The 24279-nt window shown below is 48.0% G+C and overlaps 10 protein-coding genes across 10 annotated transcripts; 4 read left to right on the top strand and 6 right to left on the bottom strand.

Annotated features, from left to right (window-relative positions):
* Positions 1-13: 13 nt before the first annotated feature.
* Positions 14-2061, bottom strand: I303_104032 (uncharacterized protein; the record flags this gene model as incomplete). Its single annotated transcript, XM_018407361.1, has 8 exons — positions 14-157; positions 247-423; positions 497-765; positions 862-1029; positions 1147-1326; positions 1404-1642; positions 1741-1802; positions 1927-2061. The coding sequence occupies 8 exons, from the start codon at positions 2059-2061 to the stop codon at positions 14-16; spliced, it is 1374 nt and encodes a 457-aa protein (XP_018264169.1).
* A 459-nt stretch (positions 2062-2520) lies between these two features.
* Positions 2521-4322, top strand: I303_104031 (uncharacterized protein; the record flags this gene model as incomplete). The annotated part of the gene is made up of 7 exons (XM_018407360.1): positions 2521-2657; positions 2744-2887; positions 2955-3033; positions 3110-3255; positions 3335-3727; positions 3811-3991; positions 4068-4322. 7 exons carry the CDS (start codon positions 2521-2523, stop codon positions 4320-4322), a joined length of 1335 nt encoding a protein of 444 aa, XP_018264168.1.
* A 113-nt stretch (positions 4323-4435) lies between these two features.
* Positions 4436-6816, bottom strand: I303_104030 (uncharacterized protein; the record flags this gene model as incomplete). The annotated part of the gene is made up of 7 exons (XM_065968893.1): positions 4436-4809; positions 4888-5097; positions 5161-5486; positions 5578-5696; positions 5760-6060; positions 6155-6591; positions 6682-6816. 7 exons carry the CDS (start codon positions 6814-6816, stop codon positions 4436-4438), a joined length of 1902 nt encoding a protein of 633 aa, XP_065824965.1.
* A 1142-nt stretch (positions 6817-7958) lies between these two features.
* Positions 7959-10147, top strand: I303_104029 (uncharacterized protein; the record flags this gene model as incomplete). The annotated part of the gene is made up of 7 exons (XM_018407358.1): positions 7959-8321; positions 8433-9237; positions 9339-9425; positions 9509-9654; positions 9752-9827; positions 9938-10037; positions 10105-10147. 7 exons carry the CDS (start codon positions 7959-7961, stop codon positions 10145-10147), a joined length of 1620 nt encoding a protein of 539 aa, XP_018264166.1.
* A 385-nt stretch (positions 10148-10532) lies between these two features.
* Positions 10533-12389, bottom strand: I303_104028 (serine-tRNA ligase; the record flags this gene model as incomplete). The annotated part of the gene is made up of 3 exons (XM_018407357.1): positions 10533-10901; positions 11010-12280; positions 12356-12389. The coding sequence occupies 3 exons, from the start codon at positions 12387-12389 to the stop codon at positions 10533-10535; spliced, it is 1674 nt and encodes a 557-aa protein (XP_018264165.1).
* A 1291-nt stretch (positions 12390-13680) lies between these two features.
* I303_104027 (uncharacterized protein) lies at positions 13681-15897 on the top strand (the record flags this gene model as incomplete). Its single annotated transcript, XM_018407356.1, has 3 exons — positions 13681-14298; positions 14438-15502; positions 15610-15897. 3 exons carry the CDS (start codon positions 13681-13683, stop codon positions 15895-15897), a joined length of 1971 nt encoding a protein of 656 aa, XP_018264164.1.
* A 442-nt stretch (positions 15898-16339) lies between these two features.
* Positions 16340-18864, bottom strand: I303_104026 (uncharacterized protein; the record flags this gene model as incomplete). The annotated part of the gene is made up of 6 exons (XM_018407355.1): positions 16340-16501; positions 16674-16872; positions 17016-17542; positions 17660-17972; positions 18080-18528; positions 18622-18864. 6 exons carry the CDS (start codon positions 18862-18864, stop codon positions 16340-16342), a joined length of 1893 nt encoding a protein of 630 aa, XP_018264163.1.
* A 362-nt stretch (positions 18865-19226) lies between these two features.
* Positions 19227-20671, top strand: I303_104025 (uroporphyrinogen decarboxylase; the record flags this gene model as incomplete). The annotated part of the gene is made up of 3 exons (XM_018407354.1): positions 19227-19401; positions 19553-20058; positions 20192-20671. 3 exons carry the CDS (start codon positions 19227-19229, stop codon positions 20669-20671), a joined length of 1161 nt encoding a protein of 386 aa, XP_018264162.1.
* A 577-nt stretch (positions 20672-21248) lies between these two features.
* I303_104024 (histone H3) lies at positions 21249-21844 on the bottom strand (the record flags this gene model as incomplete). The annotated part of the gene is made up of 3 exons (XM_018407353.1): positions 21249-21489; positions 21574-21688; positions 21784-21844. The coding sequence occupies 3 exons, from the start codon at positions 21842-21844 to the stop codon at positions 21249-21251; spliced, it is 417 nt and encodes a 138-aa protein (XP_018264161.1).
* A 934-nt stretch (positions 21845-22778) lies between these two features.
* I303_104023 (uncharacterized protein) lies at positions 22779-23851 on the bottom strand (the record flags this gene model as incomplete). Its single annotated transcript, XM_065968892.1, has 4 exons — positions 22779-23050; positions 23120-23182; positions 23302-23382; positions 23788-23851. The coding sequence occupies 4 exons, from the start codon at positions 23849-23851 to the stop codon at positions 22779-22781; spliced, it is 480 nt and encodes a 159-aa protein (XP_065824964.1).
* Positions 23852-24279: the final 428 nt, after the last annotated feature.

Genomic DNA, 24279 nt, shown 5'->3' with positions numbered 1-24279 from the left:
CGACTGTAACCATCTATGGGTTACTCTTCTGACCTTGTGCAACATTCCTGAAATCATCTTGAGCCAGGACATGCTCGAAGGCTTTGTCGAGGATATCTATACCCTCCAAAATCTCTTCGTCTAAGATTGTAAGCGGCGGCGCAATTCGGAAAGTTCCCTACAACACGATGTCAGAAGAGTCAGCCACAATACGGTGTCAGTGTGAGCCACGCATCTGGCTGACGGATTGGGTATATGATGACTTACCCCCATACCTTTGAGTTGCACTACATTACAACTCAAGCCCGTCTCCATGGCTCTTGCTGAGATTGCTGTGCCCAAAGAATCGGCTGGCTCCTTAGTCTCGGGATCAAGCACGATTTCAATCCCCATCATCAAGCCTCGACCTCTCACATCGCCGATGCACGGGTACTTCTTCTGCAGCTGTCGGTGCATTGTGCTTGGATCAGCTCATCATCCTATCGCGATCTGACACAAGGGACGATGTTTGACTCACATCCAGAAGACCTTTTCTAAGGATTTCACCCTTCCTTCGAGCTTGAGCTGGGAAGTCATCCCTCTCGACGATCTCGCACACTTTGGCACCAACGGCACAGACCAGAGGATCGTTCAGGTGAGTGGTATAGTAGAAGAAGCCTCTTTCGTTGCACACTCTTTCGATCTCTTCCGTACAGATTGTAGCTCCGAGTGGAAGACCGGCTCCGAGAGTTTTAGAGAGGGTGAGGATGTCAGGGGTGACACCTTCGTGTTGGAAGGCGAACATGTCTACAATAAGCGTGACATGACAGTGGCGGATCAGCTTAATTCTATGCGGACAATAGCTCATGTGTCTATCTGCGGGAGAGAAGGGGCCGAGCTCACCTCCAGTACGGCCCATACCTGTCTGAGCTTCGTCTACGATCAACAGCATACCTCTCTTCTCGCAATGCTTTTTCATTTCCTTGAGGTATCCTTCGGGAAGAGTTATGATACCTCCGGTGGAAACGATCGGCTCGATGATGACACATGCGAGTGCGCCGGTACTTTGGCCTGGTATGGCATGATACGGAAATTTTGGTTCATCAGTCGGATGCTCCAAACGATGACCAAAGGGATAGTAGAACAGAAGAAGAAGCGGAAGAGGAAGAGGAAGGAAGTGCGACTCACAATCCACCAAAGACCATCCGTACTCCAGCTCAGATTTCCAATCGTACGATCCGTCCGCATGCCTGAATCGAGATCGGTATGCGTACGGAACGGGTAAAGTCAAATTACCAGGAAGTTGAGGCCCGTATCCCTTTCTCCCTACGGAGAAGGTAGCAGCTCCCGCACCGTGCGTCATGCCGTCTACGGTAACAGGTCGAATATTGTCATTCACGTTAGCTTGGGAACATGTCGAAGGTGAGATAGCCAGACAGACGCACGGTAAGAAGCTGAAAGAGAAACGACCTCGTATCCACCGGTATACATCTTGGCGAGTTTCAGAGCTGCCTCGTTGGTCTCTGAACCAGTGGACAAGAACATGCATCGGTTCAAGCCGGGAGGTAACATGTCGGAAAGTCTCTCGGCAAGTTCGACCACGGGCTTAGTGACCATCGCTGAGAACAGGTGGTCCAAGTTCCTCATTCCGTTGTCTACCACATCTGAAATTTCCGGGTGGCCGCTAAGAAGGAAAATGAGATCGAATTGAAGAATCGAAGGGGTTGCACGTTGTCGTCGATCAGCGGCTCGTCTCCGGTGGAGAGGAGATTTATCACTCACTGGCCAAGAAGAGAACTCATTTGCCCAGAAGTAAAGTCCAGAATACGTTTTCCATTGGCGTCCTATAGAATAGAGGGTCGAGAAACACATACATGAGCATGCCACTTCGACTGATGCAGTAACTCATGCCCGACAATGTCATGAGGGTGGCAATTGAAGGATAGGAGCGCTGCGGACGATACTCACCCACATGACGGTACCTTTCGCTTTAGTGACTATGACATTACTCCAACTTCCACCATATCGAATCAATTTCTGGGAAGATTTCCAGAAAGCTTGATCCTCTTCCTGAGTCATGGGTGGTTGAACGGTTGTGGGCATTGTGTCTGTCTAAACACTGGAGCTGCCTGTGGTTTTTTGGAATTAGCGATCAGATCGAACGACCGGCTACTTTATATATGGTCGCCAGGACCTCATCGTGCTCTTTGCTTGCTTCTCCGGCAGCTGCTAATGCAGCATCGCTCTGCGAATCCCGCTGACAAGATTACAATAGAATCTCGTTGGTCGAAAGGATGAACCGAACCTAGATTAGCCGAGTTGATTTTAGTGCGAAATGATGGTTGCCCGACGGACCTGATAGTCGGGCAAGCTAAAAATGCAGTTGCCCGCCGCCGGGATTTGTTATCCGGTACGAAGTCATATCGCCAAAGCCAAAGATAACGAGAGAGGTCAAATGGATGTCCCGTCAATGTCAAATATCCTCGCGATCAATCAATGTTGATAGACAGATTTGACATAGTCTTCAAAGCTGACACAACCTCGATACTTGGTTCGACCATCATGAGAGTCTCTCAACTGCCTTCGGTCCTCCTTGCTGGTACTTACGCTACGGTGTTTGCCAGGGAATCATCGCAAACAAGCTGGCAAGCTGTCACTGACGACATACGACTACAGCATGCCAAATACCTCCTGATACAGTGAGTCGAATCAGCCTAAGACCACCACTAGATATGGATCACCGGCTGGACGGATAGGAAGACCATGCTGAGTGGTATACATGCAGATCGCCCTTGTTGGATACGCATGTGGATACTCCGCAGGTCATGCGAGTCCTGGCCGAGCGTCCGATGGACATGATACCCCAGCTCGGATCAGGAATGTCTGGTCATTTCGATATTCCGCGAGCGAAGGAGGGAGGAGTCGGAGGGTGAGTCTATCACTTTTTATGCACAGCGCATTTCTTGCTTCGGCTGATGAAGAGCGATCGAGGAAAGCGTGTTTTTTACTGTCTGGACTCCGTGTCAAGATCAACTGGGAGTCGATGTAGGTGCAGACTACCTCAAGCCAGATAATGTGAGTCCGGTCATTGTATGCACGAAATATGTGGTGTACCAAGCTTAGCTCACGAAACATGGCATGAATACATCAGACTGTGCGGGATACATACGAATCAATCGATCTTATCCGAAACATGATTGAGGCCCATAACGATTCCCTTTACCCCGCTACCAATGCTCAGGGGATAAGAACCGCATTCAGCGAAGGAAAGATAGCAGCTTTAATAGGTATGGAAGGGTGAGTAGTACGATCAATTCACTCAATGACGTTGACGTTGATGCTCATTTTATTCGCTTGACATTGGTTACTTGTGCAGATCACACATGCTCGGCGGTTCTCTTTCGACCATCCGGACTTTAGCAGCGCTTGGTGTACGATACTTGACCCTCACGCATGTGTGTTATAGTCCGTTCGCTTCTTCCGCTGGCGGTGGAGCTGGGACGGATGGCTCGTTCATACCGCCTTCCTCGTTATCACCTACCAACGGACTCACCCCAATCGGTGTTGAGCTTGTGAAAGAGCTCAACAGGCTGGGGGTCATGGTTGATCTCAGTCACACGTCGGACGCAACCATGGCGGAAGCTCTAGATGTCAGTGAAGCACCAGTGATCTTTTCGCATTCGGGCGCAAGGGCAATACATCATCACCCGCGAAATGTGCCTGATCAGATCCTAGATCGTATGGGTCCAGGAAAGAACGAAGGTATCATGTAAGCTATATGATCTTCCATCCAGTACTTAGCTTCATCGAGTCGCGGTGATTCGAGATGATGCTGATAGGACGCTGTAATAGCTTGAGCGTGCTGTACAACCATTTCATCGATCCAAACAACGCCACTATAGCCCGAGTCGCCGATCATGTTGAGTACATTGCCAGCAAGACATCGAAGAAACATGTCGGCCTTTCTTCCGATTTCGACGGCATGTCAGAAGTGGTAGAGGGTCTGGAAGATACCTCTAAATGGCCTTACCTGGTGCGCACAGGATTGTCGTTGTGACGCATGCACAGAAGCTCTACGTTCATTCTCTGACGCGATATTCCATTACCAGGTCGCTGAATTCATCCGAAGAGGCTGGACAGATGAGGAGGTCTTAGACCTGACGGGGCGAAACTTACTTCGAGTAATGGAAGAAGTTGAGCAAGTCGCGCAAGAATTGAAGATCGAAAGACAAGCGAGTCCTGCGATCTACGACAAGAGAACTGATTTGCCAGGTACCAATTGGGGTGGACCGAAAGGCGCTTATCTGCCTCCTGCCGTTAAGCAGATAGTCGACAGGCGTACACGGATCGTTGACGAGTTATAACGTTGAATAAGCAAAGCAACAAAGATTGCTGATCAAATGCATCCGTACATTCATTCATCATGCGGCACTTGCGTTTGCACGTATGCTGCTTGCGCTTCCTCTCTTCAACATAATTATGATATGGGGAAATTATTTGACTCGTTCTCGTTGAGCCATTCCATACCTAACAAACTTAACCATTCAGTCCAAGCATTTTCACTCAGCTGCAGATTCTGACGTTCGCCCAGACCTATCTTTTCCTTTAGATCCGACAGTCCCGCCAAGTCGGGCATCGAGGAGATCAGTACCCTCATTTTCCCCAAAGCATCGCCGGCGACTTCCCAGATGGATTCACTGGCTACCAAGACCGTCAAGAAACGATCTATAAGATTGAAGCACTCAGCAGAGGCTGGGAATTTTGTAGGGCCAGGATCAGGTGCTATGGATGACAGCCTGACGAGGAGACGTAATGCCAGAGACATCGAGTGAGTGAGCTGTAAAGATGACCCTACAGCAATCACAATCAGCGAAAAGGTATATCTCCACCTCACACGGAATATTCAGACTTCGCGGATAATTAGCTCACATGGAGTCCAAAATCCGCCAAATTGCTCTGCATTGAGCCCCTCAAGAAATTCTACGACTTTGCGGATTACCGCTGTGACGTGGTGCGATACTGAGCTAGCGCGCGGATGCGAGTTGAATGGCAGGGGAAACACCAGGGAAGCGAGGACTTCGTCTAGAGATAGACTGGCGAGTCGCACCGACAAATACAGGTGACACAGCGCAAGCGATGCTGAAGCATGATAATGTTTCATCTCATGAGCTGTGACCGCCAACGACAGATTAAGCAACTCACCCATTCCAGGTTTTGTCACCGCAGAACCCCTTGGAGGTGCATTAAGGGCATTGTTTTCCTCCAACTTATTCAAATCCATTGCCACACTCATGATGATCTGACGATTATTCGTGAATCGATCATGGGCTTCCCCTTCGCTATCGCTCAAAATCGGCAACAACGAATCTAGCACCGTCGTCATTCGGCACATCAAGATGAAGCTGGTATCTGACCCTGATCCCAACTCGTCGGAAGACTGGCCGCCATCGTCGTTATCGTACAGTGTTGGAAGAGGTACGATGGTGTCCATCGGTATATTAGATGGCCGACCGTAAGTTAAGGAGTTCCTGTATGATCATCTCAGTACCCGTTATCGCAAGCTGGGATCGTTCCTCATGTTCTGTGCAACAAGGAAAGAATTCTACGAGTAAGACTGACCACTTATCGGCAACGTATATCAACCACCATATTCTCTTACGTGTAGAACGTTCCCATTTCGGTAATCGCCAGTGCGAGCTGTCTTTGTGAAGTCCAAGCATTTGAGCAGCACCTATTGCCTAATTACATTGGTTAATCGAGGCCCGTTCGCTTTCACAGTTCCGAATGCTTATGCGACTCACTCTGCATATGGCCATGTGATTGCCTGCCGCATTGAGATTAGGTCTACCCCATATATCCAATATTGCCAACTGCAGGGTCTGGAGTCGTGGATGCCGGTATTCGTTGTCCAGCAAATTCAGGACGATAGCCCACAGATCTTTCCAAATATTCCGCAGCGTAGGGACAGTCACGGCCGAGTGAGCTAGTATACCCACCAGCAATGCGTGCGGGAACGGATGTGCACCTTGCCAGGCGTAAATTGACGCTTGGAAGCGGATTTTGTTGATCATCGGTAATGCAGGCAAAGTGGTATTGACGAATCTGCACGGATCGTACCGTGGTGCACGTAATAGGGATCAGTCGAGGCTGTTTGTATACAAGATCTTGCATTCTGGATTGGCATCGCAGCACTCACACATTGATGAGTTGCTGCATAATTGCGTCCCCCTGTCCATCCCCGAGCAGGTTATGATTATGCGATAGGATCTCTTCGGCCACTTTCCAAGCTTTCTCAGCTTCGTAGGATGCGTTGGAAAGTCCGTATACTTTGGAAGGCTCTTTCAGGAAATAGACAGGTTTCTTGGGATCCGCGACTTGCCTATACGACAAACGCGGTGGCTGACCCCCTCCGCTGCCTTGCACACCTGGATCGGGATGCCCATTGAGCTCTGCGGTTGTTGTTGATTCTGCTGTGCCTTGAGGGTCGATGAACAGATTTAACCAATTGAGATCTGCACTATCGTTCTGGTCGGCATTAAGCGTCAAGTGCATGAGAGCGCCAGGACCCAAGTAATGGTGTTCCTCGACATCGTTTATTTCCAAATCCAAGGAAGCGTAATAAGCACTGTCATCCTGCATAGGTAAGTCAGTCGTGCATACACCTTAGTAGGCTTCCTTACCATTTACATTCCGATTGACCGATCCTGGGAGGATCAAACTCACAGATGCGTTGTCTTCCACTTCGAAAATCGCCGCTAACGAAGAGTGAAGAGACGATCGTTGCCCCGTTCCGCCAACTTGCGCACTGGTCGTGTTGGCGCCGTTAGAGCCCGGTCCGAGCACCGTGACAGGGACCATGGGTATACCTGTGTCATCATGTATGTATAGTGGTATGCCAGAGATCTCGCTGTGGCTATCGGGCAATAATTCCATGCGAAAAGGTAGTCAGCAATAGCAGTGACATTTGACACCCATGCGCACAAGGCAATGGATGGTGCAGATTTGACAATCACTCTACGTTGATGCCCTCTGAAGGGTTGTGGAAGCTATCTTTGAAAGCCTGAGAATCATTTCGTTTTCGCTTGACCTGGCTTTGATAGCCTTGATGTCGTTGTCTGGGCGGTTGCTGAAAAGTACATTCTCGCTTGGCCCTCTCGCAGTTCGTACATGCCTCTCCGCGAACTAGTATGCGACAAGTATGCTTGAGTCTCCGACAATAATCGCACGGACGATCTTTGCGCGATCGGATGGGTCGTAAATTCGAACTCGAACTCTGATTCGTATCTGATTTGCTTCCTTCGCCCTCCCCGGTCATCAGAGGCGTCTCCAAGCTCTGACTTGATCCGAGATTCGAGTCTTGCGACAGCACGCGTTGTTTGCGTGGCATCTTCCAATGTGCGTCGACCAAGATCTGCGAATAGAATCCCTAGCTAGGCGACTTCCGTACTCCCTTTCGGTGTGATGATTACTCTTCACTTGCCCGAGTCCCAGCTATTTATAACTATATCGAACACAATCCATTTGGACGATCTTTTCGTATGCAATATGGGGTCACGCGCGTCAGAGTCGCCTTTTTTCGGGTCAACTGAGTCAGATGATGCCGGAAGCTGGACTTTACTATTGTCGATTACCTGCCTCACGTGTACGGGGTAGATTCTCTTATCTCCAACTCACCCTAGCTAGCCTCGATTTAGACCGCTTAGGCGATCGCGCAACCTCTTGCCCGACAACACTCATTACGTTCCCCGCCCTCCGCCTTTTAGCGTTGGAATATCAATCTGCTCGGAATGTCGGCTGGCTATGCATTGTGCATTTCCAACGAAAGCTTGGTGCGCGCAATGCAAGATAGCAGATAAGGGCACATTTACACAAACATATATATATATGTATAGGAATATGCTTTCAAGTCCATGGATCAGAGGGATGCAGAGGTCTTTCCCATTGGTCCACTTGGAATAAGGCTACTATACTTGATCACGAATTTTATGGTTTTATCCATCATGGCAAGCAACAACATCGAGCACTCCATACATGAAGTCCCTCTCGAAGACCACGTTGGAACTGGTGATAAGCACGAGAAGCATCTCGGACACAACGACGAGGTGAACGTCTTCAACAGCGCGGTCGAAGAAGGCAATGACGGACTGAAACAAAGACATGTCACCTCCCACGGCCATGGTCTCAGTCAACACGAGAAAGACCTCGAATTACTTGAAAACGCCGAGAGGATCGATCTTTCTCAAGTCGACCCGGCCATTCTCAAACGGATTGTCTGGAAGATCGACCTGGTGTTGATGCCTTGTATGATGCTGTGTGAATTTTTCCAATTTTTGGACAAGTCAAGTATCTCCTATGCCAAGCTTGTGAGTCCTAGTCTTCATCTGATATTGACATCTGTTGCGATATCTTGCCTTCAGAATCAATCCGCTGACTTAGGGAATCATGGTATATTATGACGTGGTATGGAATGACAGTTCGGGATTGAAAAAGCGACTGGAATGCATGGGCAAGAGTTCGCATGGCTCGGTTCGATCTTCTACATCGGGTACCTCTTCTGGCAACCTTTTGCGGCTTTCCTCCTGGTCCGAATCCCCGTCAAATGGCATCTCACATTCATCGTCTGCCTGTGGGGTGTCATCCTCGGATCAATGGCTGCATGCAAGAATTTCGCCTCCTTGGCCGCGCTGAGATTCCTATTGGGAATGGCGGAATCCGCGATGATTCCTTTATTGGGTACGATCACCGGAATGTTCTATACCAGGGAAGAACAAGCTACGAGGGTCGGAATATGGTTCGGATCCGTCGGCCCATCTCAAATCATCGGTGGTCTAATAGCCTACGGGATGTATAGTCTGAAATCGACTGTGATCCAACAATGGCAATTCATCTTCGTCCTTCTCGGTCCGGTGACCTTCGCATTTGGATGTTATATCGGATTGGTCGTCCCTGCGTCTCCGGCCTCGGCGTGGTTCCTGACCCCTCAAGAAAGGTTGATAGCCCTAGAAAGAATAAGAGCGAATAAGACCGGTACAGCTACGACGCATTTCAAGTGGAATCAAGTCTACCAGGCATTTGTCGATCCTAGAATATACCTGGCGGCACTGTCGGTCTTATGTGCGAGTATCCCGAATGGAGGTATCTCCTCTTTCGGAGCGACGATCATTGCTGGATTTGGATTCGACACGAAGGAGACCACCCTGCTGGGAATGTCGACCGGAGTAAGCGAGACAGTAGCCATGTTAGTCGCCGTTTTGCTATCCAGAAGATTGAAGATGAGAGGTGAGTCGACCGGGTTTGTGACCCCTTGTCTATTATTATCTATCGTCTCAGATAGTCAGAGAAAAAAGTAACGGACCGATGATGACTGACGGGATTCTTAGCGCTACCTGCGATTATCTGTATTTGCGTGGCCATAATCGGAGCTATATTGATGGTCGGAACACACAACAAGAACGCTCAATTCACCGGTACGTTGCACGAACCCTTATTTCTTGCGCAACAGGCGTCTTAGTCATGACATAGGAGATCAACGATTGAGTACTGTTACTAGGTTACTGCTTGATTTTCTGGTGGGCCACTGGACAAATGATGTTCATCCCCTTGATGCAAAGTATGGTGGCGGGTCATACCAAACGATCAATGTTCTACGCTTTATACCAAATCGGTTATTCTGCAGGTAACGTTGTCGGAGCTCAGGTCAGTACTATCCCCGCTACTCTGCCGATCATCTCCGCTTTTCTGCCTCAACATGCTGATATTAGCTCCTCCGACCCGGTTGGACCTTGCGTTATAGATTTACCGAGCGAAAGATGCGCCTCATTATATCCCGGCCAAAATCGCCATCTTAGTCACTATCACTCTTCACGCGGGTGAGTCGAGATTACCTTATCTTTGATCCGCGGTCGACGGCTGCAGATCGTGACGTGACTGCCTAGGCAGACCAGTCTGAGACAGCAAGTATTGACTTCCTTCTAAACAGCGACGATGGGTATGATTGCTCTTCTCCACAAATACTGGAACACCAGGAACGCCAAGAGGACTGAGCAGGTATTTGAGGAGGAGAATATCGAGTTCAAAGAGTGAGTCGAATATCCTGTCCCGCATCACGTTCGCTTTGCTGATCAGCTGCGCGCGTTCGGAAATTAGTCGAACCGATAAAGAAATCCCATCTTTCGTTTATCCATATTAAAGGACTTCGACTTCGCCTAGAGGATCCTTTGGTGACTGACGGTGGGTCGCCGTGGAAAATCACCAAAAGAAAAGTCAGGAGAGGATGATTATACTGTAGTAGTCAGTCAGACGGATTCAGTGAAAGTCGAACGATTTGACATTTGGCATACGACGTTTACTGTAGCATTCGGGCACTGTTTAATTACTCATCTCATCATTTGTAGAGATCGTATATAGTTCGTCGCATGTCGTATGTCGTATTTTCGTATGTCAGCCGCGTTGTCATAGCATTGAAAATGGTAATTAGTGTCGGTAGCGGATAGGTGAAAGCATCGCGATGCATTCGCTTTGCATGGATTGTAATACCGGCTGCCCGGCTGCCCGGCTGCCATCAGCCCGGAAAATTATACCCATCGAATAAGTCCCCTCTTCCTTCCTTCGCCAACTTGATCTCCACCAATCCAGAATCTCTGCAATACTTTTGGCAGATCGATGCCCTCGTATTCTCCCGCATCCGATCCGCCTTTGAATCGCATTCCGCCCTCGATCAGGGCGACTAACAATCGAGGGATAGCAGCTGCCGTGCCGTTCAGAGTATGTGCGAATGGCAGTGGTCCTGTATGTCCTTCGGAGGGAGCTGGCGGTGGTGTGTCTGTATCCGAGTTTGGCCTTTGTTGAGTATGGTCGAAAGCGGAGGAGGAAGTGGGAGATGGGCGATACGTGATTGAGAGTCGACGGGATTGGTATGATGTACAATTCGAGGTTGACGTTATCTACAATTGCAAGGGCAAAATGCAAAACCGATGATTATACGATTATATAACAATTAGCAGGATGATAATTTATATCTCAAGCTGGTTGATCTTGGTCCAGGAACTCACTTCGCCCCATTTCCCTCTTCCAGGCATCCAAGCTTCCATATCGTATTTCCTACTTGCCGAGGCGCCCAATTCCTCCGTCGGCATATCTAACACCCTCACACTCAACCCCAGTCCCTGCGCTATTTCCTTCTGCACAGCTCTGATATCCTCCATCATCTGCTCACTCTGATTCTCTGTCGTGACAGCGAAAAGCTCTACCTTCGTAAACTGATGTACTCTGTACAAGCCCCTCGTATCTGCTCCTCGGGCTCCTGCTTCCGCCCTGAACGCCCTTCCTACGCCGACTACTTTCTTCGGCAGGTCTTCTTCGTGATACAGCCTATTAGCGAATAGGCCAGCCAGCGGGATCTCACTAGTCCCAGCTAGACATAGTTCCGGCGTTTGCGCTGATCCGGATCCCCCTTGAGGAGTAGAGTTGGAGCTCGCGTTGGTGGTGATGTGATACGTCTGAGTGGAAGGGTTGGATGAGGAGTCACGAGGTTGAAAACCACATCGCCAGGCTATATCTGCCTTCACCACATCAGGAGGTAAGACCACTTGGAATCCGTTCTTGATCGCTATCGAGAGACTGTATTGGATCAAGGCTTGTTCGAGGAGAGCCAAGATCCCTTTGAGGTAAGGCCAAGATGATCCAGTCGTATTTGATGATGCTTCCCCATCCAAGAGCTCATAGAAATTACAGAAATCAACATGGTCCCTCGCCTTGTCCGCTTTCTGAGTACTGCCAGTGGGTATAGGCGGACCGAAAGTTTCTAAAATCACAGCATTCTCTTCCTTGCCGACAGGAGCGTCCGGATGTGAGAAATTCGGTAAGAGTAAGCTGAGATCTAATAGCTCGTTCTCTGTTTCGACCAAGTTCGCCTCATAGTCTTTTATGCGTTTCTTGATCTTCTTAGCCTGTTCTTTCAGTTCCTCGGAATCGCCTACGATCCCCGTACGTATCAATGAGCCGATCTCTTTTTGCTTGGCTCGGATAGTCGATAGTTTCTGGAGTAAGATCAATTGAGTCTCGCGCAGTCTAGCTAGGTGTAAGAGATGATCTGGTTTCAAGGGTGCGGCACGTTGGATAGCGTTTAGGGTTGTGTATCCAGGATCGGAAAGTAAGGCATTGTAATCGAGTCGAGGTTTAGGTAAAGTCGATGATGACAGAGCATTGTTTCTGCCACTCCCAGATGATGATTGGGACGATGAAGGACTGGCAGGAGGAGGAGCGGGTGGTTTGACGCCTATCAAAGGGCCTTTGAGGGAGACTTGCGATGCGTATTGTCGGACTATTCATGATATCGGGCGACTGATCAATCAGCTACGTTGGTCTCCACCTGGACCACAGGTGGACTCTCACTTACTACCGGTGATCCTGGCTACACTGACTCGTCTCATCCTGCACGGTCAGTGATACCTCGTATGAGAGTCTCTGACTGCTTTCGAAGTCGTGGTGTCTAGGTAAGTCGTTGACTCAGAACTGCAAATGACGTTCTGCGACCAACTTTTTTGGCATGCATCGGTTGCCAACACGCGACGTTCGGAAGAAGAAGCGGGTTGCTCCGCTCGTCTCTCATCTTCTCATCTGAGCGTCCTTCCCTTCGTATGAAACGGTATTCGCATCAACCCCACACACTCGAGCCGGGAGCACAGGTACGGTGAGGGGGATAGACAGATGACACCTGATGCTATCGATCCTGACGCGGTTGTGAGTGATGTATAGTGGTGAATACTGTCTCACAGGCGAGACTGTGGTGCGGTTGACCCGTGAGTCACAACATAATTAATGTCTCACATCCCGCTTTATAGCCGCAAAGGGGATTTCGCCTCTACGGTGTGGTCAGGTCAGAGTGTATATATGTTTTGGGGGTTAGTTGCTTTCTTGTTAAGGGTACAGATCTTCTCTCTTGTGACAATCCATTACAATCACGACTAGATCTGGAAAATGATCGACCCTTAGCCTCTTGCTTGTTTGGTAAGATCATTAGCATCTTTACATCTAGCGTCTACAGTATGAGCAAAGGAGCGACTCGTCGGTAGTTGTACAGGCGTACAGTTAACAGTTCAGGTCCAAGTGGTAGTACGTGCTTCATCTGCATGAACCCATAACAAGGGGAATTACCTGAAGGAAACGATCTGCATTCTCACAGGTTACGGCAGTTGTTATGGGATTTGGGCTTTCACGCTTTTACTGTAGTACGCTGCTGCTTGGTGATATTTGCATAAGAGCCAAGAAGAAGAAACCCCTTATTCAAGCTTAATCGGACCGTACATACTCGTAAAATCAGATCAACTGATTATCCATTCTATACGTCCAAATTTCTCATTAAAAAGCAATAGTGAACATTCTATATGCTTATGAATCAGAAGCACAAGTGAAATGGATCGGATCTCGAATTGAACGCACTAGAGGTCATAGCGTCGAAATCAACAGTGAAAAGTGATCAAAGCGTAATAACCAGTACCAGTGCTCAAATCAAGCATTCGTCACCGACGGCCAAAGCGCACATCCTAACATATCAGATCCCATCACAAATTCATCATCATCAACATGTGGTCATCTCATTCGACACCATCATATCAACAAGACTTCATATGGCCATCACAACAGCAGCAGCAGCAGCATCAGCAACAGAATCAGAATCAAGCATATAACATAACAGACCAACAACCTCAGCATATAATTGATATGTCTTATCATTACAACAGTGGTACCGGATATCCGCAGTCTCATGGAGCAGGCCCATCATCCCATCATACTCATACTCATACACCTACACCAACGGGACTGAATGATCCACAGAACGGTTACTTCGATGGCCTTAGCGCCAATACCAACACTGGTATCGGTCGAACGCGTTCACCTCTGCAACAACAACAACAACAACAACAGCAATCATGGATACCCACTTCTTCGACTTCGAGCTATAATCATACCGCCTCGCCGCGGATATCTCAACATCTTCCTCAAACTGACCCGGGAAATTCGAATAATGGTAACGGCAATAATAACAATAACGATCTGAACGGTAGTAGTGTTCATCCAGAATCGATATCGAGGATACTCATGAATGCTCCATGGCACGATAACCTATTCCCGACTCCTTTCGACTTGCCACCGCCAGCTGAGAGCGGCTTACCGTTAAACCAACGCCCGAGCGATACAACGAGAGATGGAGAATATGAAGGGGACGATTGGAAATCTGAAGAACTGGAAAGAGAAGTAGCGAAGCGGGTTTGGCAAGGACTAGGGTTTGGCCATAAAGGCAAAGGAGTGCAGGTCGATGTCGAGAAGGAGAAAGAACAAGTGAGTGTGGTGCTCTGATCCTCTTCTACAAAGCTGCAGGTCCCTAGACTCTATATTGATACCGGACTCACTTCGCATTGGGCGAGAGCTGTCTTATCACTCTTATTTGTGCTGATGCTGTTGTCTCTCCGACCCTCAGCTAAAAGGCTATCTGGCCGAAATCATCTCCCTGATGCAACCGTTCATCCCCGATCCAAATTCGACTCGTGTCCCTTCTCCGCCCCCACCATACCTCCTCACCCGTTTCGCCAGACTATCTCAGCTCATCCACCATATCCTAATCACTCTTTCCCCTCACGTCGATGCCAATCTAATGAGCGAATTCAACAAGCCTTATATATCGGCTAATTCGCTGAAGAGTAAGAAAAAGCTGGAAGATATGACGCCTGCCGAAAGGGAGATGGAGGTGATTCGTAAGAGACGGGATGCGTTGATTGCGAAAGCTCAAGCGGCTGCAGCTGCGGCTAATCAAAATCAGAATCAAAGTCAAAATCAGACTCAGAATGGCGGAGCTGTCGCAAAATCTGGAGGCGGGGTGAATACGCCTCGAGAAGCAGGAGGAGGAGGAGGAGGGGAAAGTAAGAAAGCTAGATTCATGGAGATTAGTCAACCGCACTCGCAATCGCCAATGCAATCTCCTTATCAGCAACCTATATTACCTCCTCCATATTCACAATCCCACGATTACTATCATCCATCCCACCTGCATCATCAACACCATCATCAGCATCAGCATCAGCATCAGCATCAGCATCAGCATCAGCATCAGCATCACAACAGTCATAATCACAGTCATCAGCATTACAGCCATGACCACCACCACAACCAAGAAACCCGATACTCGCAGCAACAACAACACCAACATCAGACATATTCACCTTACACACAATCCACACCTATGGACTCCTTGGCAGCCCTAACGGAAGCTTCGTCCTTGGTTTCGGTGTCAGGATCGAATGACATCCCGACTTACCGACCTCAACCTCAGTCTCAGGATCAAGCGTACGACGAGAAGATCTTGGATATCTTCAATCATCCGACTAAGGCCAATACCAGCAGCAACAACAACAACAATGGGAATGGGAATGGGAATGGGAATGCGGGGACGTTGGTGATTACCAGATGTCATGGTTGTGGATCTCAAGTGACTAACGAATGGATGAGAGGGCCTGATGGGCCTGATAGTTTGTGTGATCTGTGTGGTGTAAGTCTGACTGTTGGAGATTTGTTGCCTTCTCGAATTCAAGCGAGAAAAGGGAAGGGGATGAAAGCTGACATCATATGACATGATTCTTGGTTCATTATGAACAGCAACATTACGCCAAATTATTAGCTAAGAAAGATATAACGATATCCACGCCTCTACAGACCCCGCCAATTCACGATATCGACGTCAGCACACATGCAAATACGAACGCAAACGCAAATGCAAACACGTCGAATGGAAACGATAATGGATTTTGGAATTCGGGATACGATTATACTCATACGCACAATCAACATCATCCGAGTCATGTGGAGCACGACAATAATAATAACGGCTTGAATAGTCTTGAGCATCAGCATCAGCATCAACATCAACATGGAATCATGGGTTGAGCAGTCATTGTACCGGGTGTCACGGATTAACCAGGTTGGTCTGCCTCTTCCCAAGGAATAGATGACATCGCGTTCGAGATGGCTTGCTGAACAATAAACGGACGACCGATGCTTTGTTGTTGTTGTTGTTGATCTTCAAAGGATTATCATATAGATGGAGGATGGAAGATGGGGGACGGAAGATGAATGTTCTGTTTTGTAAAGTATATAAATACTCGTACAAGACTTGATCTGATCGCTAGCCTCCTGCTCAAGTGAGGTGAGCTATGCTACGAGGTGTATGAAGTATATGAGGTATATGCATAGTTCTTCATGTACTGGTCTGAACAGAGCTGAGTCAGACTGACAGACAAAAGCGTTGTACCGTATAATAGAGCATATTGTATAGCATGGCATGGCATATCATGATGTAGGATGAGATGGTATTCACGGTGAAAAGCAATCAAAGAGCATAATGCCTCAAAGACCAGAGAAGGACAGTACCTCTCTGATTACCCACACTCAAGTATTCGCCCGAGGGAGAGAATCCAGTCGAGGTGATTCGCCCGAGGGGTGTATTGGCTGTTGGCCAATTCGAAAATGCCGTTCCGCTTGGGAGGTGGTACTACGATATGACAGTCATATTGATTTGATTAGCTTCTGTTCCGTTGGTTTGATCATTTAACCCATTCATACTCCTGCACAGGATGCAACGTGTGATTTATAGTGGGAAGTGAGGAAATGGGGAATATCGGCCGTAAAAGATTAGGATATGAGATAGTCTGACAGTGACTTACCATCTTCAACAGATCTTTCCTTCCTTCACTTGCAGTTACAAGCACCTCATTCGACGGATGGAACGATAAACAGTTGATCGACATGGTCAATTGTTCTAATGATTTATACGGTTCAGGTTGGATTTCCGAATATTTCTTAGCTGGTTGAGAGGGTATAAGAGAGGTGGAATCATATAGATTCACTATTCCGGTTCTCGACCTGTATGTAGGGCGTAAAATGAAGGCAGAGCATTGAATCAGTCAGTCATCAGTCGACAATCGTCAATCGTCTTCATGATTTTGGTTTTCTTCCAACTATATGATGTGGAGAAATGGTAAATGGAATATTGAACGGTTGCTCACCCGATAGCAGTATATTTCCCATCCTTGCTCGATCTCAAAATCGTACCTCCCAACGCTCGATCATCTCGCCATTTACTTTTAATCCTCCTCTCGGCCACATCCCAAACTTCAATCTCCGCCCCATCTCTCCCACCTAATACACTCAACTCTCTGCCGTTCGGACTCCACAACAAATCGGTAGAGGTACCTCCCCTACCGGATCTTAGTTCAGCTACAACTCCGCCTGCACCCCCGCTCGACCAGTCCAAAATGCTTATCGCCCCCCTTCGACCGGCGACAGCAAGGAGCGTGCCGTCCGGTGAGAAGCTATGACGATGTAGTGAGTTGGGCGAAGAGGGCGTGTCCATTGAACCGAAGAGGTTTTTCGGTGATCGTAGACACCGTTGAGCGGCTAGGTCGTAGGTGTAGTAATATGGTCGATTGCCGACTAGTAGTAAGGAAGAGCCGGATGGGTGGAAGGTCGAGCGGGAAAGTGGAAGAGAGGGGATATGGAGTGTCATCAATGTGGGGTTCGTGTGACCGTCGATCTAGTTGAGGGTGATATCAAATAAATCGTCAGATGACTTGCACACTTCATACTTGCTTAATACCATACTCGGCGTAGAGCTGTTGTACAAGTCGCAAAGGGATAAGATGCGACTCACGTTGAAAAACCTGACTCGTCGATCGCCTCCCGCAACAGCCATGACGCCGACTCTCTCACTTGGGTGCCAAGCGAAATCGACTACTCCTCCTCCGGCATTCGCAGCCTCTCGCTTCCCCGTTGTGGGGTTCTGTTGATTCGCATTCCGCATTCGTTGCAGATCCATATGGCCTTGGGGTAACGCTGATCTCGATGATCCTGATACTGTGGGAGCAATGAATGATTTTGTCGAAGTGAGGAGGGATGATAAAGACGGTGTACCAATAGCAGTTCGATTACGAGCCCATTCTGGTGGAGGATGTAATCGCTCGAACCTATATCCACCGAAATTACCAATCATCCGTATCAGATCAGCCTCATCCCATTTGGATTGCTGACCGCAAATAATCCGACAGCAGAGCGAGTTGACTGCTTTACTCACTGCTCTCTCAGCCTTTCCTGTAATTCTCGCCCACCAACAGCTTCCCCCTCCCCTTGTCCTTGTCCTTGGGCATTCAACTTCCGCTTTTTCCCTCTATCCAATTTCCTCAACCTCCTATTCTCGCTCGGATCGACACTGATCAGATCGTCGGATGGATCGGTCCAGATTGCTTTTTTCTTCCCTTTCAACTTCTCTTGCTCTACATCCACATCATATATATCATCAGGCAGCACTATGGTCGGTCGGTCTTTATCATCTTCTAGTCCCTGGGCGGGGCTGGACGATCTAGATGATGAAGGAGAAGCAGCTCGGAATTCATTTTCACTCCCGCTCGCACTTCCACTCGAAGATGATTCACCGTCATCAACTTCATCTTCCGACGAGACTTGGTCGTCTGGTAGATTATCGGCATCGTAGTTCTCGGCAATAGGTGCATCGATAGTGAATAGCTATCAAACGCACAAATGGATCAAGCGGACTCTGTCAGCTGAACTGCAATTAAGAGATGATTGGGAACACGAAGATGTGTATGAGGAGCTTACATCGTTGTCTTCCAGATCACTCAATCCTGCTTCGCCGTCGCTTTCACCTTGGTTGTCAAGTACGAATCCGGCGATAAGGCCTTTGGTCTTGCTCTTCTTCTTCGACTTGGTCTTGTCAGCGCCAAACAGACTGGCTTCAAGCTCTAATTCTTCCTCTGATTTTTCCCAGTCGTGCGTGATCTCTGTCGGTCGATTTTGAATCTCCAGATCTGATGGACGCGACCTTCGCTTTTTCTGTGCCATCATGTGTTTCTTTCGGTTGGATGATAGCGTGTTTGAATGCCTGAATGCTTGTATAGTATACTGACCGACAGCCAGCCAAAAAGTTGAACTTGTCGAAGAGACAGATGCAGCTCATAAATTCAATTCTTTGCTGAACGCGGACATCACCTGAATCTCCTTGATCCTGTGAATACGATTACGGAATCAATTATTTCTATTTCGCAGAAACGTTGAGTTACGCATCGGCCTACAGTTGATCATTTCGAACCATCTTACGATGATGAGAAGCACTACATCCATGATCAGGTAGGTAGATGACATACACCGCTCTGATCTCGACTCACCTTCTACCACTGATACCGCCGTACGATATCCTGCCCACCATGACGATTACCGAGAAATACGATGTTCCGCAAGTGAAGAACCTGGGTAAATGGCAAGAGGTCGAAAAGTCTTTCCCACCGTTGAAGAATGATCTCTTGCTTCGGGCTGCTAAGGGAGAGGAGACTGAACGTGCGCCTGTATGGGTTATGAGGCAGGCTGGGAGGTATCTTCCAGGTGAGTGCAAATTACCTTCTCTGTCAGAATGCATCCCGTCACCACAGTCCTTCAATTCGGTCTACGACAATCCATCGATTCATCGTCTGAATGGTACAGAACATGATCAAGCTGACGTCACGCCATTCTGATCTGCTTATGCCCTCCCTAGAGTTCCTGGAAGTACGCAAATCCCACTCATTCTTTGAATGCTGTCAAACACCATCAATCGCCTCTGCTCTTACTTTACAACCAATTGACCGATATCCGCGGCTCGACGCCTCTATCATCTTCTGCGACATCCTCGTCGTCCCCCAAGCTCTGGGTATGGAAGTCCTGATGGAACCTTCGAAAGGCCCAGTCTTACCCCAACCACTCGTTACTCCGGAAGACATAAATCGCCTGAATCCAAAAGTGAACGTGGAGAAAGAACTTGGTTACCTATTCGAAGCTATCACTCTCACTCGAAAGGGTTTGGCTGGGAGAGTACCCTTGATAGGTTTCTGCGGTGCCCCTTGGACATTGATGGCGTACATGTGTGAAGGTGGGGGGAGCAAGACCTTCGAGAAGAGTAAATCATGGTTGTACGAGTACCCGGAAGAGTCGAAGAGGTTATTGAGGATCGTAGCGGATGTCTGTGCGGATTTGCTGGTTGGACAAGTACTTGCTGGAGCGCAGGTGAGCTGAGCCCTACCTTGTCTGGGTCTCTGAATGATCAGCGACGAGCGACATCCTGGCTGCAACGTGAAAAGTATAAAACTGTCACAATATGATATGCAATGCCTCGTGATGCTGACTCTAATTTCTGTAGATGCTCCAAGTATTCGATTCATGGGCAGGAGAACTCACACCATACCAATACCGCGAATTTGCCTATCCCGCCTCCATCCACATTTCGCACAAAGTAAAATCCATCCTCAAGCAGATCGGTCATCCCGGTGTCGCAATCACCTTATTCGCCAAAGGCGCGAATGCTCCCTCCACTTTCAAATTACTCTCTGACCCGACGGTGACGGGGTACGATACCCTGGGATTAGACTGGACTGTCGATCCACTCGAAGTGCGAGAGTTGGTGGGTAGACAAGTCAATTTACAAGGTAATTTCGATCCCACGGTCCTGTATGGTGGGAAAGACGGTATAGAGAAAGAAGTGGAAAGGTTAAGTACGGTGTGGAAGAAGGCTGGAGGAGGGTGGATAGCTAATCTCGGACATGGGATAACGCCGAATGTCAAGCCGGAGGATATGGGGTGGTTCTTGGAGTGCGTGCATAAGTATTCGAAGAGGAGTTGAGGTGGGATCGGACAGTAGACAGTAGAGTAGACCGCAGAGAAGAATATATCAGAGGAGCAGTATTGGGACTTCGGTGCAAGTGAGAGCAAATTGTTTTGATCAAAAGCAGCTCGTTCAGCTTTCATATCGCATACAAAGTAGAGTTATATGAAGCGCATGGTAGCATGATGCATTTACAGCATGACAAGTCCAATAAAGCCCAACATAGCAGGTCTTATGTCACAGCACCGACATCGAGGCTATGTCAACGTGTTTCATCTTCGTCGAGAGTGGAGAAGCAGTTGACAGATCGGCTGAAACCGCGCTACCAATTCATGTGCTCATCACTGCAAGTGCTGTCATATCAAGCGAGCAAGAGGAAACGACACAGTAGTAAAGAAGGCCAGGCTGCATAGCATCAACTACTAATACTCAAATACAAGATACAAGTATATAGATAGTATGATGGCGGAAAGATGCGCCGGCAAGTATAAAAAGATAGAGCAAATCGAAGGTTATAAATGGGCTAGTGGACTAGGCTAAGCTAGGTTGAAGCAGAAGCAATTGCAATTGCAGAAGCAGAAGCAGGTGCAGACGCTTAAGATCGTTCACCTCGGAGTCTTCGGGCGAGTTGAAGATCCTTGGGTTGGATGGTGACTCGCTTAGCGTGGATAGCGGCCAAGTTGGTGTCTTCGAACAAGGAGACGAGGTAAGCCTCGGAAGCTTCTTGGAGGGCCAAGACGGCGGACGATTGGAATCGGAGGTCGGTCTTGAAGTCTTGAGCGATTTCTCTGACTAGTCTTTGGAAAGGAAGTTTTCGGATAAGGAGCTCAGTAGATCTGCGAAAGTGAAAGTGAAACAAAATTCGTTGTCAGCATCATGCTTGGAAACACATGATGTAAAGTAAGAAAGAGGAGACTCACTTTTGGTATCTTCTGATTTCTCGCAAGGCGACGGTACCGGGTCTGTATCTGTGGGGCTTCTTGACACCTCCAGCGGCGGAAGTGGTAGTTTGCTTTCTGGCAGCCTTGGTAGCGACTGTACAGTTGGAAATATATCAGCTTACATTCTCTCGAGGTCGAGTCACAGTGTAACGGTGAACGGTGAAAAGAGCAACAGAGCAAGAAACTCACGTTGCTTTCTGGGGGCTTTACCACCGGTGGACTTTCTAGCGGTTTGCTTAGTTCGGGCCATTGTGATTGGTTGTTGGTTGTTGGTGTTTGTTGGTTGGGTTGAGAATGGAAGAGTGCAAAAAGTGTTTGATGGATGAGAGGAGAAAGAAAAGAGGGGAAGGGAATACGATTAATCACATCGTATATAAGTATACACCTAGTCTGCTGTTCTTGATGGGATCGCTCGGATTTTGCACCCTATGACGCCCTTCCCTCTCCTCTCCCTTCCCTGCACCCAACAAACAAAGCGGTATTGCTGTATTCCCGCATCAAACAGATTCCTAAATCGATAAACAAAATAAAGTGAAATCATTGATCCAGTGATACGCACATCAGATCATCACGTGATTTGCTGATTTCCCAACCTGTTTTTGTGATCTTCGAATATCAGACGCGCGCGGTGTGATTGATTGCAATTGAATCACTGAAATCACTAAAATCACCGCGGCGTTACGCAAACCCTTTATTCTCTTCTGTTTGATTTTGATGTGTGAATGGGCAAGGTGCGTGTCAAATCCTAGCGTGAACAGCTTGAATGCGAATGCAAGCAAGAGGACTGTGGGACACTTTTCCAGTCGAGGAGGATGAGACTCACTTGGCTTGCCTATGAAGGTCGAGAAGCCCTTGGCCCTTGCGTGCCTTCTTTCTTCCGCAAATGCCAGTCGTCTTCATACCGTAGTCATTCTTGTTATTTGATTGGCTAGATACAAATGCATACGATGACTTGATAAAAGGCGTCATGCTACTTGGATGCTTACATACATCTGCTTCGAGCAGAGTAAGGACATGAACATGACATTGTGGAAACAGACATATAATGAGGCTGATCGTTTGCCTTGTGGGCGCGACACCTTGTGCTGGTCGTTTCGTTTCGTTAGAATCGTTATATCGTTACAACGTGAGGGTGGATGAATGATGAAATGAGATCCTCAGGCTACGAATTATTGTTTGTGGCATTAATGACTGACAGTTTTACATTCACGAAGTAAGAAGTAATGGGTAATCTGCTCACCTGGACCGCTTTCTTCAATCTCGGTCTGAGTCATGGTCGATTGAGTAGATTCTCGTCGGTTGCTCTTGCTCTTGTCATCCTTGGGCATTAGTGTTTCGTGGATGAAGGGCCGAACGCCACCTTCGGCGATGAAGACCTTCTGGAGAAGCTTGTCGAGTTCTTCGTCCCCTTTCACTGCCAATTGAACATGTCGAGGTGTGATCCGCTTTTTACCGACTATGAATCTCACTGGTCAGCTTGGATATTTACACTTGTGACGACACGGGAAAACGAGGAAACACTTACGCTCGGAAGCGGCAGTCCCAGCTAATTCGACAAGCTCGCAAACGAGGTATTCGAGTACCGCAGCTATTGAGATATAAAACAGAGGCCGGAGCATTGACACATCAGTATCATATACGCTGATTCAGATTATGTCTCTGGCGAATGAACGATGTTTAGGCGAGGCGAGGCAGATCACTGCTTACCGAGATAAACAGCTGCGCTCCAGTCGACTCTATGGGCGTATTCCTTTTTGACGAAGTGTCTTCGGACTCGAGTGACGGGAACTGGTTGGGGAATTTTTGTCATACAATCATCTCACGTCAGCTCGTTGTCAGTTGAAGAAACGGACTTCAAAGCAGCCCGAATACTGAATCCAGATCAAGGAGATGCAGGGAATGTGCTGTAGACATCATTGGCAAGACTATGTCCCTCGTCCCCATAATGGAGGAAAGTGGCAATAGAGTAACGGTTTGATGATGTCAACGCCTTCGAATCGAGCGGTGGAATCCATGAGGCAACATAACCTTTTGACCATGTCCACCGGACGTGAAGATTGAAAAGTAAAAGCGTTGCCGGACTTTAAGACGAATCGCAAATCCAACGTAACAGCAAAGACACCTCATACGGGAGCGGGATTGACGAAATTACCAGAATGATCTTCTCCGTGTGTCAAGGTGAGAACAACTCACAGGTCAGTCCAGACCTAATAGACTTCTTAGTCCCGCAACCTTGTCTGACATATTCAGTGGGCATCTTGAGGGTTTTTTGTTACTATTACAAGATTGCAGAGGGACGTTCCTCGCCGAATATCAATCCAGACAAGGGAAAGTATAGATGGCGATTCAGTAACGAAGATCGTGTTCATGTTGACGTCGCTGTATTTATACGTTCTGATATACAAGAGAATCTCCCAGTGGCTCAGTCAAGTGCGTGCACCCATTAATCCAAAGGAGGTGATTCACTATAGAGTCTAGTCAACTCGACTGTGTCATCATACGTAGATTATACCATCAGACGCTGTTCTGATTGATCACTGCGCACGGACATCATAGAAGTAAGGCTGTTGACAATTGACGCACGGGTCCTAGAATTTGAATAAACATGCCAAAGACCTTGGAAGGATATGTCATCAGAAGTAGTCCGGTCCATCTGAGTTACGAGCTGAAGTATATCACACATCG

Source organism: Kwoniella dejecticola, chromosome 4 (genome assembly GCF_000512565.2).
Source record: "Kwoniella dejecticola CBS 10117 chromosome 4, complete sequence".
Lineage (NCBI taxonomy): Eukaryota > Fungi > Basidiomycota > Tremellomycetes > Tremellales > Cryptococcaceae > Kwoniella > Kwoniella dejecticola.
This window is presented reverse-complemented; position numbering and strand designations above follow the sequence as displayed.